The sequence below is a fragment of the Micropterus dolomieu genome, linkage group LG02 (genome assembly GCF_021292245.1).
Source record: "Micropterus dolomieu isolate WLL.071019.BEF.003 ecotype Adirondacks linkage group LG02, ASM2129224v1, whole genome shotgun sequence".
Taxonomy (NCBI): Eukaryota; Metazoa; Chordata; class Actinopteri; order Centrarchiformes; family Centrarchidae; genus Micropterus; species Micropterus dolomieu.
The window spans coordinates 13048272-13060528 of record NC_060151.1 but is presented as its reverse complement, the minus strand read 5'-3'; the positions used below and the strand labels follow the sequence as shown (position 1 = coordinate 13060528).

The window sequence follows — 12257 nt, the reverse complement described above, 5'->3', positions numbered from 1 at the left end:
AGAGGAGAAAGTAGAGAAATGAGCCACTGGCTTGCACACACCCACAAAGCACAATAGATTCACCTCAATGCTTTATGCTTTCCGCACATTGTTCCAAACAGCCTCTAGCTTTTGTGTACTGTTTTGTAATAACTAGGTGTAGGCCTGCAACTCTGCAGCAATTGTGGGGATTTGGTTTGTAGTGCACAACATTCTATTTTACAAGCACTTCTAACAGATCTTGGCTTGTCTTTGTGACATTTTGAACAGCAGAAATAATAAACTGGTGGGGTGTATGTATATTTGTATAGCCTTTCTCTGCTTTGGGTCAGTTATCTTCACTTTCCAGTCAGCTGCTCCCTGCTTGGAGGATCCGGTGGGTGTTGACTGTAGAACAAAAGGCTGTAGGAACAGAACATTTTCTGTGCAGCTGCCGTCACCTGGTTTGAATTAAAGCCAGAATACTCACGTACTCTGTGAAAAGGACATTTTAATCTAATAGTGTAATTTTGCATTTAAACTTTAAGTCGCAGAGGGACACTTATAATCTGCTGCATACCAACAGTAGGGGTACAACGCTGTTCCAGTGATGTGGAGGAAATAGGGGACACCCCGATCCCTGTCCCTTTTGCATTTGGTGGAAAAGTGTCCTTTTTTTCTAATGGCAGTATAAAGATTTGCCATCCTCATCACAAATTGCCTGTATCATCTGGCTGTATAAAGGGTGTGCCCTAAATGTTAAATTAAAACAAAACACAACAGGGGACTGATCTTACAGCTGTATCCTGTTTGTCTCCCTAAAAAAATGATCTGGTCTGTGACTGATATTACAGGAACCATAAGCTTTATAGCCTGTAAGCTGTGTATTCCTGACTACCTTAATCTATGCAAGTATTTAGAGTCATTTTAGCACATTCGTTCCACTAGGGGGAAAAAACGTTTCTGCCACCAACAGGTGGCAGCGAATTTACTAACTTGTAAGTACAGCTGTGACCACAGACTTGACTTTCACAGGCCATTCTCTTCTGTGCCAATATATAATTTTTTTGTACACATATTTCAATACCAAGCCAATTGCTAAAACTTCCCACTGAAGCAATAAGTTTCTCTGCTCTGTGGCTTTGCTGAAAGAAATCAGCTGGTAATGTTGATGTTATGCTGTTTAAAATTATTGTGTGGTTGTATTTAGCTACTTTAAATATAGCCCTGGTCATGAGATATGTTGCTTGCTGTCCACATGCGGACACAATAAGCGTCATGGACAGAGTTCACCCCAGCTTTTAATAGCCTACATTTTGAGTTCTTCCAATTTGGCATTTCTGAGACATTTGTTCTATATGATGCATTGTGGACTCAAAGAGACTGGTTGATCTCTCTCTCAGACATTGGTTTAGAAATTTTTTTGTCATTGGCACGAATTAACTGCAATGACAAATATTAGGCTACACATGGTGATGACTTTACACTGAGCATCTCTTTTACTCCAGTACATTTGTTTGACAGCTACTTTGCAGATGAAGATATTACAGCCATGACTATGTTAGTTCACACCCCCGACCCCGACTGAGGTTTTCCTCTCTTTTCACTTGGAGAACGCAACAACAATCAGTCCAGTCAGAGAGCTGATTGCTTAAGCCGCGGGGAGCTATTTGGGATTTTTTTATTTGGCGCTAATAGGCAACGATAATTAGCGCATTTTTGTTTCGCTCTCTGGCCGAGTCTTAAATTGAGCTATAGCCTACTAAAAATGCAGTCAGCGCAAGTACCCTAATTCTACGGATATACGCGCAATTAAAATTGGCGACAGCGTACTTCAATGCAGTACAGAGCTGTACAGTATGATCGCAGTCAGGACACAAGCTCTCTTAAATGGTGTTTCTGTAAATCCTGCAGACACATTCAGCAGCGTGTAATCTTGCGTTGTCCAGCCCCGCTGAACGCTTTGGGGAGGGGCAGATCGGCCTCGTCAGTCTCCCCCATTGACTCCAGCTGCACTAACTTCTCTTATATGTCTTTTAGGGTTGGCGACGACAGAGTTTGTTCCAGCGCAAGAAACGTGGCTACAAGTTGTCAAGCCTATCTGCCTCAACAAGTTGTATTTGTTAGTCTGACTATTGCCAAAACCAAAAAAAAAAAAAAAAAGGAAAAGGAAAGAGTCTAAACGTAGCGTTCCTAGAAAGGGACAAAAAGGGACGAGCAGATCAACCAACCAAGACTTCTGGAAACTCTACTCCACTGTTGGACCGTGCTGTCAGCATGGTATGTCCACAACACATCGTTGATTCACTTTAACACTTTATTAACATGACTTTATGAGCTCCAATGACTACACTCTGATCTTATTGTTCACTTGTTGCTATTACTTGGCTGCCCTCTCTTTTTTCTTGTGGGGTGTTTAGGACTTATAGGTTGTATAATTCACGTTAACAACTAGACTCCTTTGTCTGTTACTTAACCAGTCATGAATCGGATTTAAGGCTGTGGTTTGGCTCATTTTGGATAATCTCACCTATGCAGCTGATTATCTGTGCATAGGCTGCTCATGCTACACAGTAGCCTATGTTCACAAACAGACATGTTTCAAAACCCTCAACTGGTAATGTATCTGTACATAAAGGCGACTGTAATGTTATTAATTAGACTGTAGGCCTGCAGCAGGACAAACAGCCAAATATTAAATTTGTTTACTTTTTAAAAGTCAATTAGTTTAGTCCCTTAACTTTGGGGTGATGGCTACAAAATTTAAAACAATTCCTACACATTGATCTGATGTGGATTGAAGTTAAACATCAGCAGCACTTTAACCTCACAGTCAATTTTGTTATTTAAAATGCAGAGTACAGAGCCAACACAACAGTAATGCAACTGTCCACAAACCTACAGACTGCACTGTATTATGTAACTTAAAATGTATTTTAAACATTCATATAGGCTACACTTATTTTCCTTGGTATTCCACAGGCAAGCAGCTACACTGAAAGGGGAACATTTGTGTGTGAGTGTAATGCTGTGGTGTGTGTGTGTGTGTGTGTGTGTGTGTTTGTTGGGGGAAGTATATTATGTGTATTTGCTAGTGTATACCTGTGAAGGATGGTGGCCCCTTAAATGTATGCTGAGATAAATTCCAGCCCCAAAACATGGTGAGGCAGATAGAGAAAGTGACTAAATAAACTTGAAATCTGTTGCAATGATCATCTCAGTGTTGGTGGATTATAACTGATAATATACTGTAGCTCCCTTTCTGCAGCTTCTTGGAGCAGATAGTTAGCCTTGTTAGTATTCTTCTTTAAGTATGTATGTATCTACAAGATTATTTTCCTATATATCATGGTTGCACATATGTTTTGCACAAGGCCGACATCAGCACCGCAGCAGATCTTGTGAGATAGGCCTACTCATTTTAAGTACTGACACAACTTTAGGTTGTTATAGGTTGACAAGACATTACAGTACATCAGCTGGTGCAACCAAGTTCATGTCTTGATGATTGTGATAGTTTAATTTACTCTTGAACCAAGAGGGAAGCATTACAGAAACGTTAGTAGGTCCTGATTTGGCAGATTACCAAACAGGCATACAGGAAAAAAATTCTCTGGCTCCTTTTCAAACATGACGATGACATGTAAAATTGCTTGCTTGAAAAGGCCTTTATACTGGCTGTTTGTGCAGGGTTAGGGAAGCTGCAAACTGCCATACTGTTTAAAGCATTCCTCAACAAAAAATGTAAACCTATATAACAGAGTGCATATGTGTGACTATAATTTATTGCCACTTTATGGTTTTACATATAAGCGGAACTATCTTATTTACTGCCTATTCGGTATTCAAGCCTCTTGGAGCCATTCCCTAAACCCAACAAGAAGTCGGCCATTTTTGATTAAATGAACGTCGAGTGTTTAATAAATCAGGAAACTTAGTCATTTTTGACAATTTACACGCTCCGTACTTTAATGAACTACTCCTAGAAAATTAATCTGATCAACTAGATATTTTCACTGTGCAATCAAATGACACTGGTGATGAAAAGATGAGCAAAACAGTGAGTTTTTATCAAAAGGTGTGTCTGTGGTGTGGCATTGAAAATCAATCATTCGCCTTGAAACAGGAAGTTATTGTAATTTCAGTGTACATGCTCACATCTGTGCTAAACTTTTCATGTTTAATAAGTTCCACCCTGAACACTTGACGTTCTGGGATATAACGTATAATTACCGGGTGCTCTTTAGCGCCACCTAGTGGACACAGGAAGTGACGTTTAACTCCTTTGAGAGGTGTCAAAAGTGCGTGATAATTCTGAGCCGCGTCGACAACCTGAGGCAACAAGCCCCAAATTGTGTAATGGCACAAGGGCCCATCCAACGCTGCTTGTAGCTTTAATTTGGATTTCATCTGATAAAATGAATGTGTACTCAAAATACAGCAGCGTGCAAGTTGTGTAAATACAGGGATTTAATCTAGGATCATTACTAAGAAGTGTCATACAGCAAAACTCAAAACCCAATTTGCAGTGCAATGTTTTGTTTTGTTGTACCAGTACAGTACATACTGTAGGTAAAAGGGAACAAGATGTTAAGTTAGGGGATATTTTTAGAAACTTGTTGGGCTTATTGTGTATTTACTATTACTGTTTACCGTTCACTGAGGACATAGGTGTGGTTGCCTGCAGCTGTACCCAGAGATAGACCCTGAAAATGTACATGATGCACTGTGTGTGCGCGTGCGCTGGGGAAAGGGGACTATGGGGCAAGAAGATTATTTAAGGTTAGTATAGTATAAAAAGAGGAGGAATGACGAGAATAAACATGCTGTATTTTTCCACATGCAAGATGTGTTAAAAGTAGGGCTGGGCACATTAACACAATAATTAATTAACGCTGACAATTATTTTATCGCATGTTAAGGCAGTTTTTATTATTATTATTTTGAAAGTCCGTTGCTCACTGGCTTTGAGTACACATAGCCTACAGTCAAACCATGGGTTACAGGAGGGGCAGGATGTTGATCAGTCTGCAAATCACCCACCCTAACAAGCAGTAGAGGGAGGCTTCGGCAGACTATGTTGGATGCAGCATGTGGGAGAAGTAGATAAACAAAAGCAAGACAAGCATGGAACGTTCTTAAAATCACAGCATAGTTGCTTGGCCCCGCAGGGTGCTATTACCTGTTCAGAAAAAAAACAAGCTGGATAAAAGGTAATGCCCTGGCAGTGGCAAATAGCTTTGGTTTTATATTTGATTTAATTACATTAATGTTTAAGTTGAGATTTACAAGAAATATTTTATTGCTACTGTGTAAAGGGAATACTGCTGGTAAAAAGCACCTTATTTGTTTAAAGTGTTTGCAAACCACATGTTATTGCACTTTTGTGTATAGCAGTAGCCTACATTTAAATTAAAAGTGCGATCATGGGATAAATTGCGATTAAAAATCTTAGTCGTTGCCCAGCACTAGTTAAAAGTTCAGATTCTCTTTACAGCTGGATATAAATGTGAAGCTGCTCATTGTAAATTGTATTGCAACTGGATGCAGATATGTTCATTACGATATTTTTTAACAAAATACAAGAAGATACAGTCTTGCTGTGTTGTTGACAAGCTTGCGGATACACTGAAATATCCAAACTGAGTTAGGGGTTGAACTGTATCTGCATTTATGTACAGGCTCATTTCAGTGACCAACATTTTTCTTTGATGTGTCACCAAGGTTACTCACAGATCTGATAGCCATACTTTATCAGTTTATAACATACTAGTACTGAATTAGGTTAAGGTCACCTTGATGAATCATTATTCAAGGTAAGCTGAATCTGGAGGTAAAGGCATGTGTCTTATCCACTGCACCATCACGACCCCTGCATTCCATCCATAAGTAACACAATGAGACAATGTATGACTATTTTGGTCATGGGTTACATACATGTTATGTAATAAAGCATCTAAAACCCCAAATCTAATCAGATGGGTGATCCTGGGACTAAATCTTATAAAATTGGGGTCCGTGGTCCAAGTTTAGGGGTCCTCGACGTGAAAAGATTTGAGAACCACTGTTCTAGTCAGTGTGAACCGAACACTCCCTGCCAGGCTCCCCCACCCACGTATCACCAAAGACTATTCCTCCTTCTGCCTAGTGGCTACTGCTCTTCCTACTTCCCCTCCTCTCTATATTTGAGCGCATGCATATTTTTGTCACCCTCCCAGTGTGTGTGTGTGTGTGTGTGTGTGTGTGTGTGTGTTCATATTTCTGAAATCACCTGCCTCATCTGGCCATGTGTCTTGACCAGCCACGTACATTTCTGGGTCATACACCTGCCATAATTTTCCATTCTCCAGTGGCACATGCAAGTCATCCAGCTAAGTCATATCCTAATGCCTGTTTGGCTCGTGTCATTTTGGATCATGCCCAGTCATCTGAGCTAAATTAGTTGGTGAGGGTGTGCAGTTGAAATGTAGTATAATGATCTGATGCTTTATTGTTCTTTTTGAACAGTTAACCCTAATATTGGGGTTTTCTGTGCATTTTAGTAAGTTAATGGCAAAGAATTTAGATGATCTAATCACTGTTTTCATGTGGATAATTTTCACATAACAAACCACAGAAGAAAACACAGAATAATATATTCATTGGAAATGTTGCTTAATGATGCACTCTTTGACAGTGCCAACGTACATTTTTATTGCTGTTAATGTTATACTTAAGAATTCGATCTTGGTTCATTTGGCAACCACAGTGACATTTCCATGTAGTGCAGAACGTCTTATTATGGCCAAACTGTAAATAGATTCTTACCATACACACATTTATTTATTTATTTATTTATATATATATATATATATATATATATATATATATAAATAATATAATTTTAGTTGATCTATACTGTCCTATGTCAATATAAAACTTGATATCAGTTAAATTTATCCTTCTTCTTTGTTTATGACAAGACAGAGAAGCCTCCTCTGGACAGCAACGGGGATGAGGCTTGGCTGAGCGAGGGCCAGTCTGAAACTCAGCTTACAACTGCACAAGGTCTAGACGGAGATGAGACATATGATGAAGACCGGCCAGCATGGGACTCTAAGATTCAGTATGTGTTGGCCCAGGTAGGATTCAGTGTGGGCTTAGGGAATGTGTGGAGGTTCCCATACCTTTGCCACCAAAATGGAGGAGGTGAGTGTCTTTAAAGTAAGAATTGTACATTTCAACTTAGTGTTTTTGACTGATCATCACGCTAGCTCTCTTGAAAACAACTTTTACCTTCTTTATATAAAAACATACAAAACACATAATAAAGTAAAATTTGTTTAATAAAAAATAGAATGCCTTAGGTATGCCTGCATGTTTTTAAGTCTCCTTTCCCTCCTTTCAGGGGCCTTCATGCTGCTGTATGTTTTTCTTTTACTGATTGTGGGAGTTCCACTGTTTTTTATGGAGTTGGCAGCTGGCCAATGCATTCGGCAGGGCAGCATCGGTGTGTGGAAGCACATCTCCCCAAAGCTGGCAGGGATCGGCTACTCCAGCTGCATGGTGAGAATTCTGGGTTTGGGACTGAAGAGTTAATGTTATACATTGGATTATTTGCTAGTTGGGACACACATATGTGCAAAATTATTATCATAGCTCGTAATATCTGGGCTTTTTCATATTTGGCTTTTTCATATTTGGCTTTCAAAAATAGGGCCATAATCACTATCTTTAATAGAGCCCCAGAATGAAAAGATTCACAAGCAGAAATGTTTTCCTCCACTTATATCATTAAAAAGCTAGAGCACATACTACCTTTTTTCGTCACCTTTCTGTAAACACCTTTCTTTTTTCTTACAAGCCACACTGTGTGTATACTTAAGAAAAGATGATGATCATATCCTGCCAAGCTGTAACATGAGAGAGGCAGTGCGCTATAGTGCTGGCAGTTTGTTGCGTAACACTTTTTCTCTACAGGCGGGACAAGGTGAACACAGAGTAGACAATAATTTTCTGTGCACATACTGCACACTGACATATACTTCTTGGCTTAAAAATTTAAAACAGTTTATTTTCCAAAGCCTCTTGTAGTGTCAGTCAATGTCAAAATTGATTATGACTACACTTTAAGTACGCCTTTTCCTATACACCTAAAAATAACTTTTGAGTTACACACGCATTAAATTAGAAAAAACTTAAGGTCATTTGCTATTCTCCACTTGGTAAACACAATTTTCCCCTTGACAGAATTTTTCACAGAATAAACAATATACCAGCACATACTGTATCATACATCTCAATGACTTGCTGTGTAAATACTGATAATTTATTAAGTAAATCATTCATGAACCCTCTCTTCTCCTCTAGGTCTGTTTTTATGTGGCTCTTTACTACAATGTTATCATTGCATGGAGCCTGTTCTACATGGGTAATTCTTTTCAGTATCCTCTGCCGTGGGAGCACTGTCCAGTCGATGTAACCACCAATGACACAGGTACTTGTATAACTGAGAAGTTCATCAAAATGAGATGTCACGTAGATGCCAGTCCAAGGTCTTTAGTGTTATCTGTCCTCTATCAACAGTGAAAGAATGTGCAAGTTCTTCCCCAACGTCGTATTTCTGGTTTCGGAAAGCCCTTAACATCACAAATTCTATCGAAGAATCCGGAGAGTTTAACCCCATCATGACCGGCTGTTTATTGGCTGCTTGGACAATTGTCTCTTTGGCTATGATCAAGGGCATCAAGTCTTCTGCAAAGGTAAGTAAACATCTCTTATCTTTGTCACCCCAGTCTCAGGGGTCCCTATATCAACAACCAATAATTACAAACATTAATACTTCTATCAAATTCAAATTAGCTTTATTGGCATGAATGGATAACAACAATATTGCCAAAGCTACATATAAATTACATAAGAAGAATTAATTTCATACATTTCATTAAATAAATAAAACAGTAAAAGTTGTTTTTGTGTGTGTATCATTGTTAAAGGAATATAGTGACATTTTGGGAAAACCACGCTTTCTGGCACAGAGGTAGATGAGAAGATTCATACCAGTCTCATCTGTCCGTTACATATTAGTGACAGCCAGTTAGCTTAACTCAGCACAAAGACTGGAAACAAGGGGAAACCACTAGCCTGGCTCTGTGCAAAGGCAACAAAATCCGTCTACCAGCACTTGTAAAGTTCAGACAAGAAATAGTTTTGAACATAGCCCCCAAAAAATGGTAAATTGCAATATTCACACTTTTCGTGTGACATAAACAAGTGAGATATGGTGTGTTAATTAGTGAGCTTTAGATGTGCTGGTAGGTGGTTTTGTTGCCTCCAGAGAGAGCCAGGCTAGCTGTTTTCCCTCTTTCCAGTCTTTATGCTAACCTAAGCTAACTAGCTGTCCTTTACATCATATGTAAGAGAATGAGTGGTATAAATTTTATCATGTAACTCTCGGCCGAAAGCAAATAAGCATTTTTCCCAAAATGTCAAACCATTCTGTTAAATATTTCTGGCACATAAATCGTCCTCAAATTCTTTGTCCAAATCTTAGGTGATGTACTTTTCCTCGGTCTTTCCCTATGTGGTGCTCTTTATTTTCCTCATCAGAGGGTTGATGTTGGACGGTGCGATAGATGGAATCACCTATATGTTTTATCCTAAAGTAAGCACATATTTCATGTGTTTGATCATATTCATTCACTTTACCTTTTTCCTTGTTTTCTTAATTTTTATCCAAATGGAAAATGTTAGATTAGTTAGAAGACATTTTCCATGTTTTGTAGTCTTTACAAAAATGTAGACTTAATGAGACTTTATTTTGTGGTATTTTTCAGCTTGAAATCTGGGGTAATGTGCAGGTGTGGCGGCAGGCTGCCACACAAGTGTTTTTTGCCCTTGGACTGGGCTATGGCTCCGTTATTGCGTATTCCTCCTACAATCCAGTCCACAACAACTGCCACAGGGACGCGCTGATGGTCTCCGGCATCAACTTCATGACATCTGTGCTGGCCTCACTAGTGGTTTTTGTCGTGCTGGGTTTCCGTGCCAAGAACATCGCACTGCGCTGTGTTGCTGAGTATGAATGTGTTGGTATTGGTATTGATAATATCAGTGCATTATCAACCACATAATTTCTAAAGCTGGCGAAATAGCTACTAACATATAAGCCAACAAGGTATAATTGTTACTTACCTAAAAAGACAGTATTCTCAAAGACCATACCGTTTAATTAGGTAAAATAATTAGTTTTGCTTTGGGGCCAGAAAATAAAACCCTCTTGCTTTAAATATGTATCCAATTCAGGCACATTTGCAGTGGATTGTTAAATGTAAGATATCATTTACTCTGTGGTTGGAAAAGGTTTATTGAAGGCAAACACTTTCATGCACTGCTCAAAGACTTGTTATAGTTACAGTATAAAAGGACCAAAGGGTGGAATGCAATTATTCTTGATATCTGACGTGTAATTAATAATTATTCAGTCATTATACTGGAACAAATATCTTTTCACCGCATATATTGCCTTTCTTATATTTTATCTTTTTATTCTTACTTTTTCTAGAAATCTTGGTCTTCTAAGCATCATGACATCCTATAAATCTAACCAGAGCCTGGCTGGCCTTGGTTGGCCTTGGATCAACGCGACAGATCCAAGCTCTGTATCTATAGCTGAATACAGACAGTGGTACAGTGACCACAGCGCCATGGTGGGTCCTAACATCACTGACTGCAGTCTGGAGGAGGAGATGAATAAGGTATCCTTGAGATATAATTTTAATCTTTCTTTATTTAGGGGTTATCAAGACAAAAGTCATAACATGCTCCACAAAAGGTTAAAACCAGAAACTACCTTCAGGGGAATCATTTAACAGTGAAAGGGATTAAAAAAAATTTTAAATAAAAAAAACAAACAAGTCAAAGCATATAGTTTTGATGCATCTGCCTTTTTAAAAACACATTTTTGAGATATAAAGGTATTGTTGCTTTATGAAGCTCTGGGCACTGGCTTCCTTAAAGAAAAACAAAGGTGAACATTTCAATAACAATACTAAGTAGATGGAGTGCTGAGTTTCCCAGAACCCCTGAGGAATCTCCGAAGACTTGTAATACATCCAGCTGGCAAGAGAAAAAAACATATATCTACACTGTATATAGTAGGTCTCTAGAAATGATGGAAGCAAGCTGTGACAGAGGAGTGAAAGGAGAAACAGGTAGGGGTACTTGATGTCATGTTATCTAACAGTGTTTATTTTATCAAGAAAATACCGTACTCTCAAAAATAGAAGTACACAAGGAGTACTATGCTGTAATATTGTACTGATCATATCATTTTCATAAGTATACCACAACATGCACATATTAGGCCTTGTTTTAGCAGATATGTAGCTTTTGATCTGACATACACTACCGTTCAAAAGTTTGGGGTCACCCAAACAATTTTGTGTTTTCCTGAAAAGTCACACTTATTCACCACCATACGTTGTGAAATGAATAGAAAATGGAGTCAAGACATTGACAAGGTTAGAAATAATGATTTGTATTTGAAATAAGATCTTTTTTACATCAAACTTTGCTTTCGTCAAAGAATCCTCCATTTGCAGCAATTACAGCATTGCAGACCTTTGGCATTCTAGCTGTTAATTTGTTGAGGTAATCTGGAGAAATTGCACCCCACGCTTCCAGAAGCAGCTCCCACAAGTTGGATTGGTTGGATGGGCACTTCTTGCGTACCATACGGTCAAGCTGCTCCCACAACAGCTCAATGGGGTTCAGATCTGGTGACTGCGCTGGCCACTCCATTACCGATAGAATACCAGCTGCCTGCTTCTGCTCTAAATAGTTCTTGCACAATTTGGAGGTATGTTTAGGGTCATTGTCCTGTTGTAGGATGAAATTGGCTCCAATCAAGCGCTGTCCACTGGTAAGGCATGGCGTTGCAAAATGGAGTGATAGCCTTCCTTATTCAGAATCCCTTTTACCCTGTACAAATCTCCCACCTTACCAGCACCAAAGCAACCCCAGACCATCATATTACCTCCACCATGCTTAACAGATGGCGTCAGGGATTCTTCCAGCATCTTTTCATTTGTTCTGCGTCTCACAAACGTTCTTCTTTGTGATCCAAACACCTCAAACTTGGATTCATCCGTCCACAACACTTTTTTCCAGTCTTCCTCTGTCCAATGTCTGTGTTCTTTTGCCCATCTTAATCTTTTTCTTTTATTGGCCAGTCTCAGATATGGCTTTTTCTTTGCCACTCTGCCCTGAAGCCCAGAATCCCGCAGCCGCCTCTTCACTGTAGATGTTGACACTGGTGT

The 12257-nt window shown here is 39.1% G+C and overlaps 1 protein-coding gene across 2 annotated transcripts in view; it reads left to right on the top strand.

Moving 5' to 3' along the window:
* Positions 1–1656: 1656 nt before the first annotated feature.
* slc6a16a (solute carrier family 6 member 16a) overlaps positions 1657–12257 on the top strand; it is a 15079-nt gene continuing 4478 nt past the window's right edge. The window contains exons 1-8 of one of the 2 annotated variants that reach the window (XM_046042103.1): positions 1657–2238; positions 6921–7146; positions 7346–7503; positions 8308–8434; positions 8524–8699; positions 9491–9601; positions 9774–10015; positions 10502–10694. In XM_046042103.1, the coding sequence (XP_045898059.1) occupies positions 2236–2238; positions 6921–7146; positions 7346–7503; positions 8308–8434; positions 8524–8699; positions 9491–9601; positions 9774–10015; positions 10502–10694 (1236 nt within the window). In that variant the 5' untranslated portion in view covers positions 1657–2235. The remainder of the gene's footprint in view (positions 2239–6920; positions 7147–7345; positions 7504–8307; positions 8435–8523; positions 8700–9490; positions 9602–9773; positions 10016–10501; positions 10695–12257) is intronic. The other variant, XM_046042102.1, reaches the window with a different exon arrangement.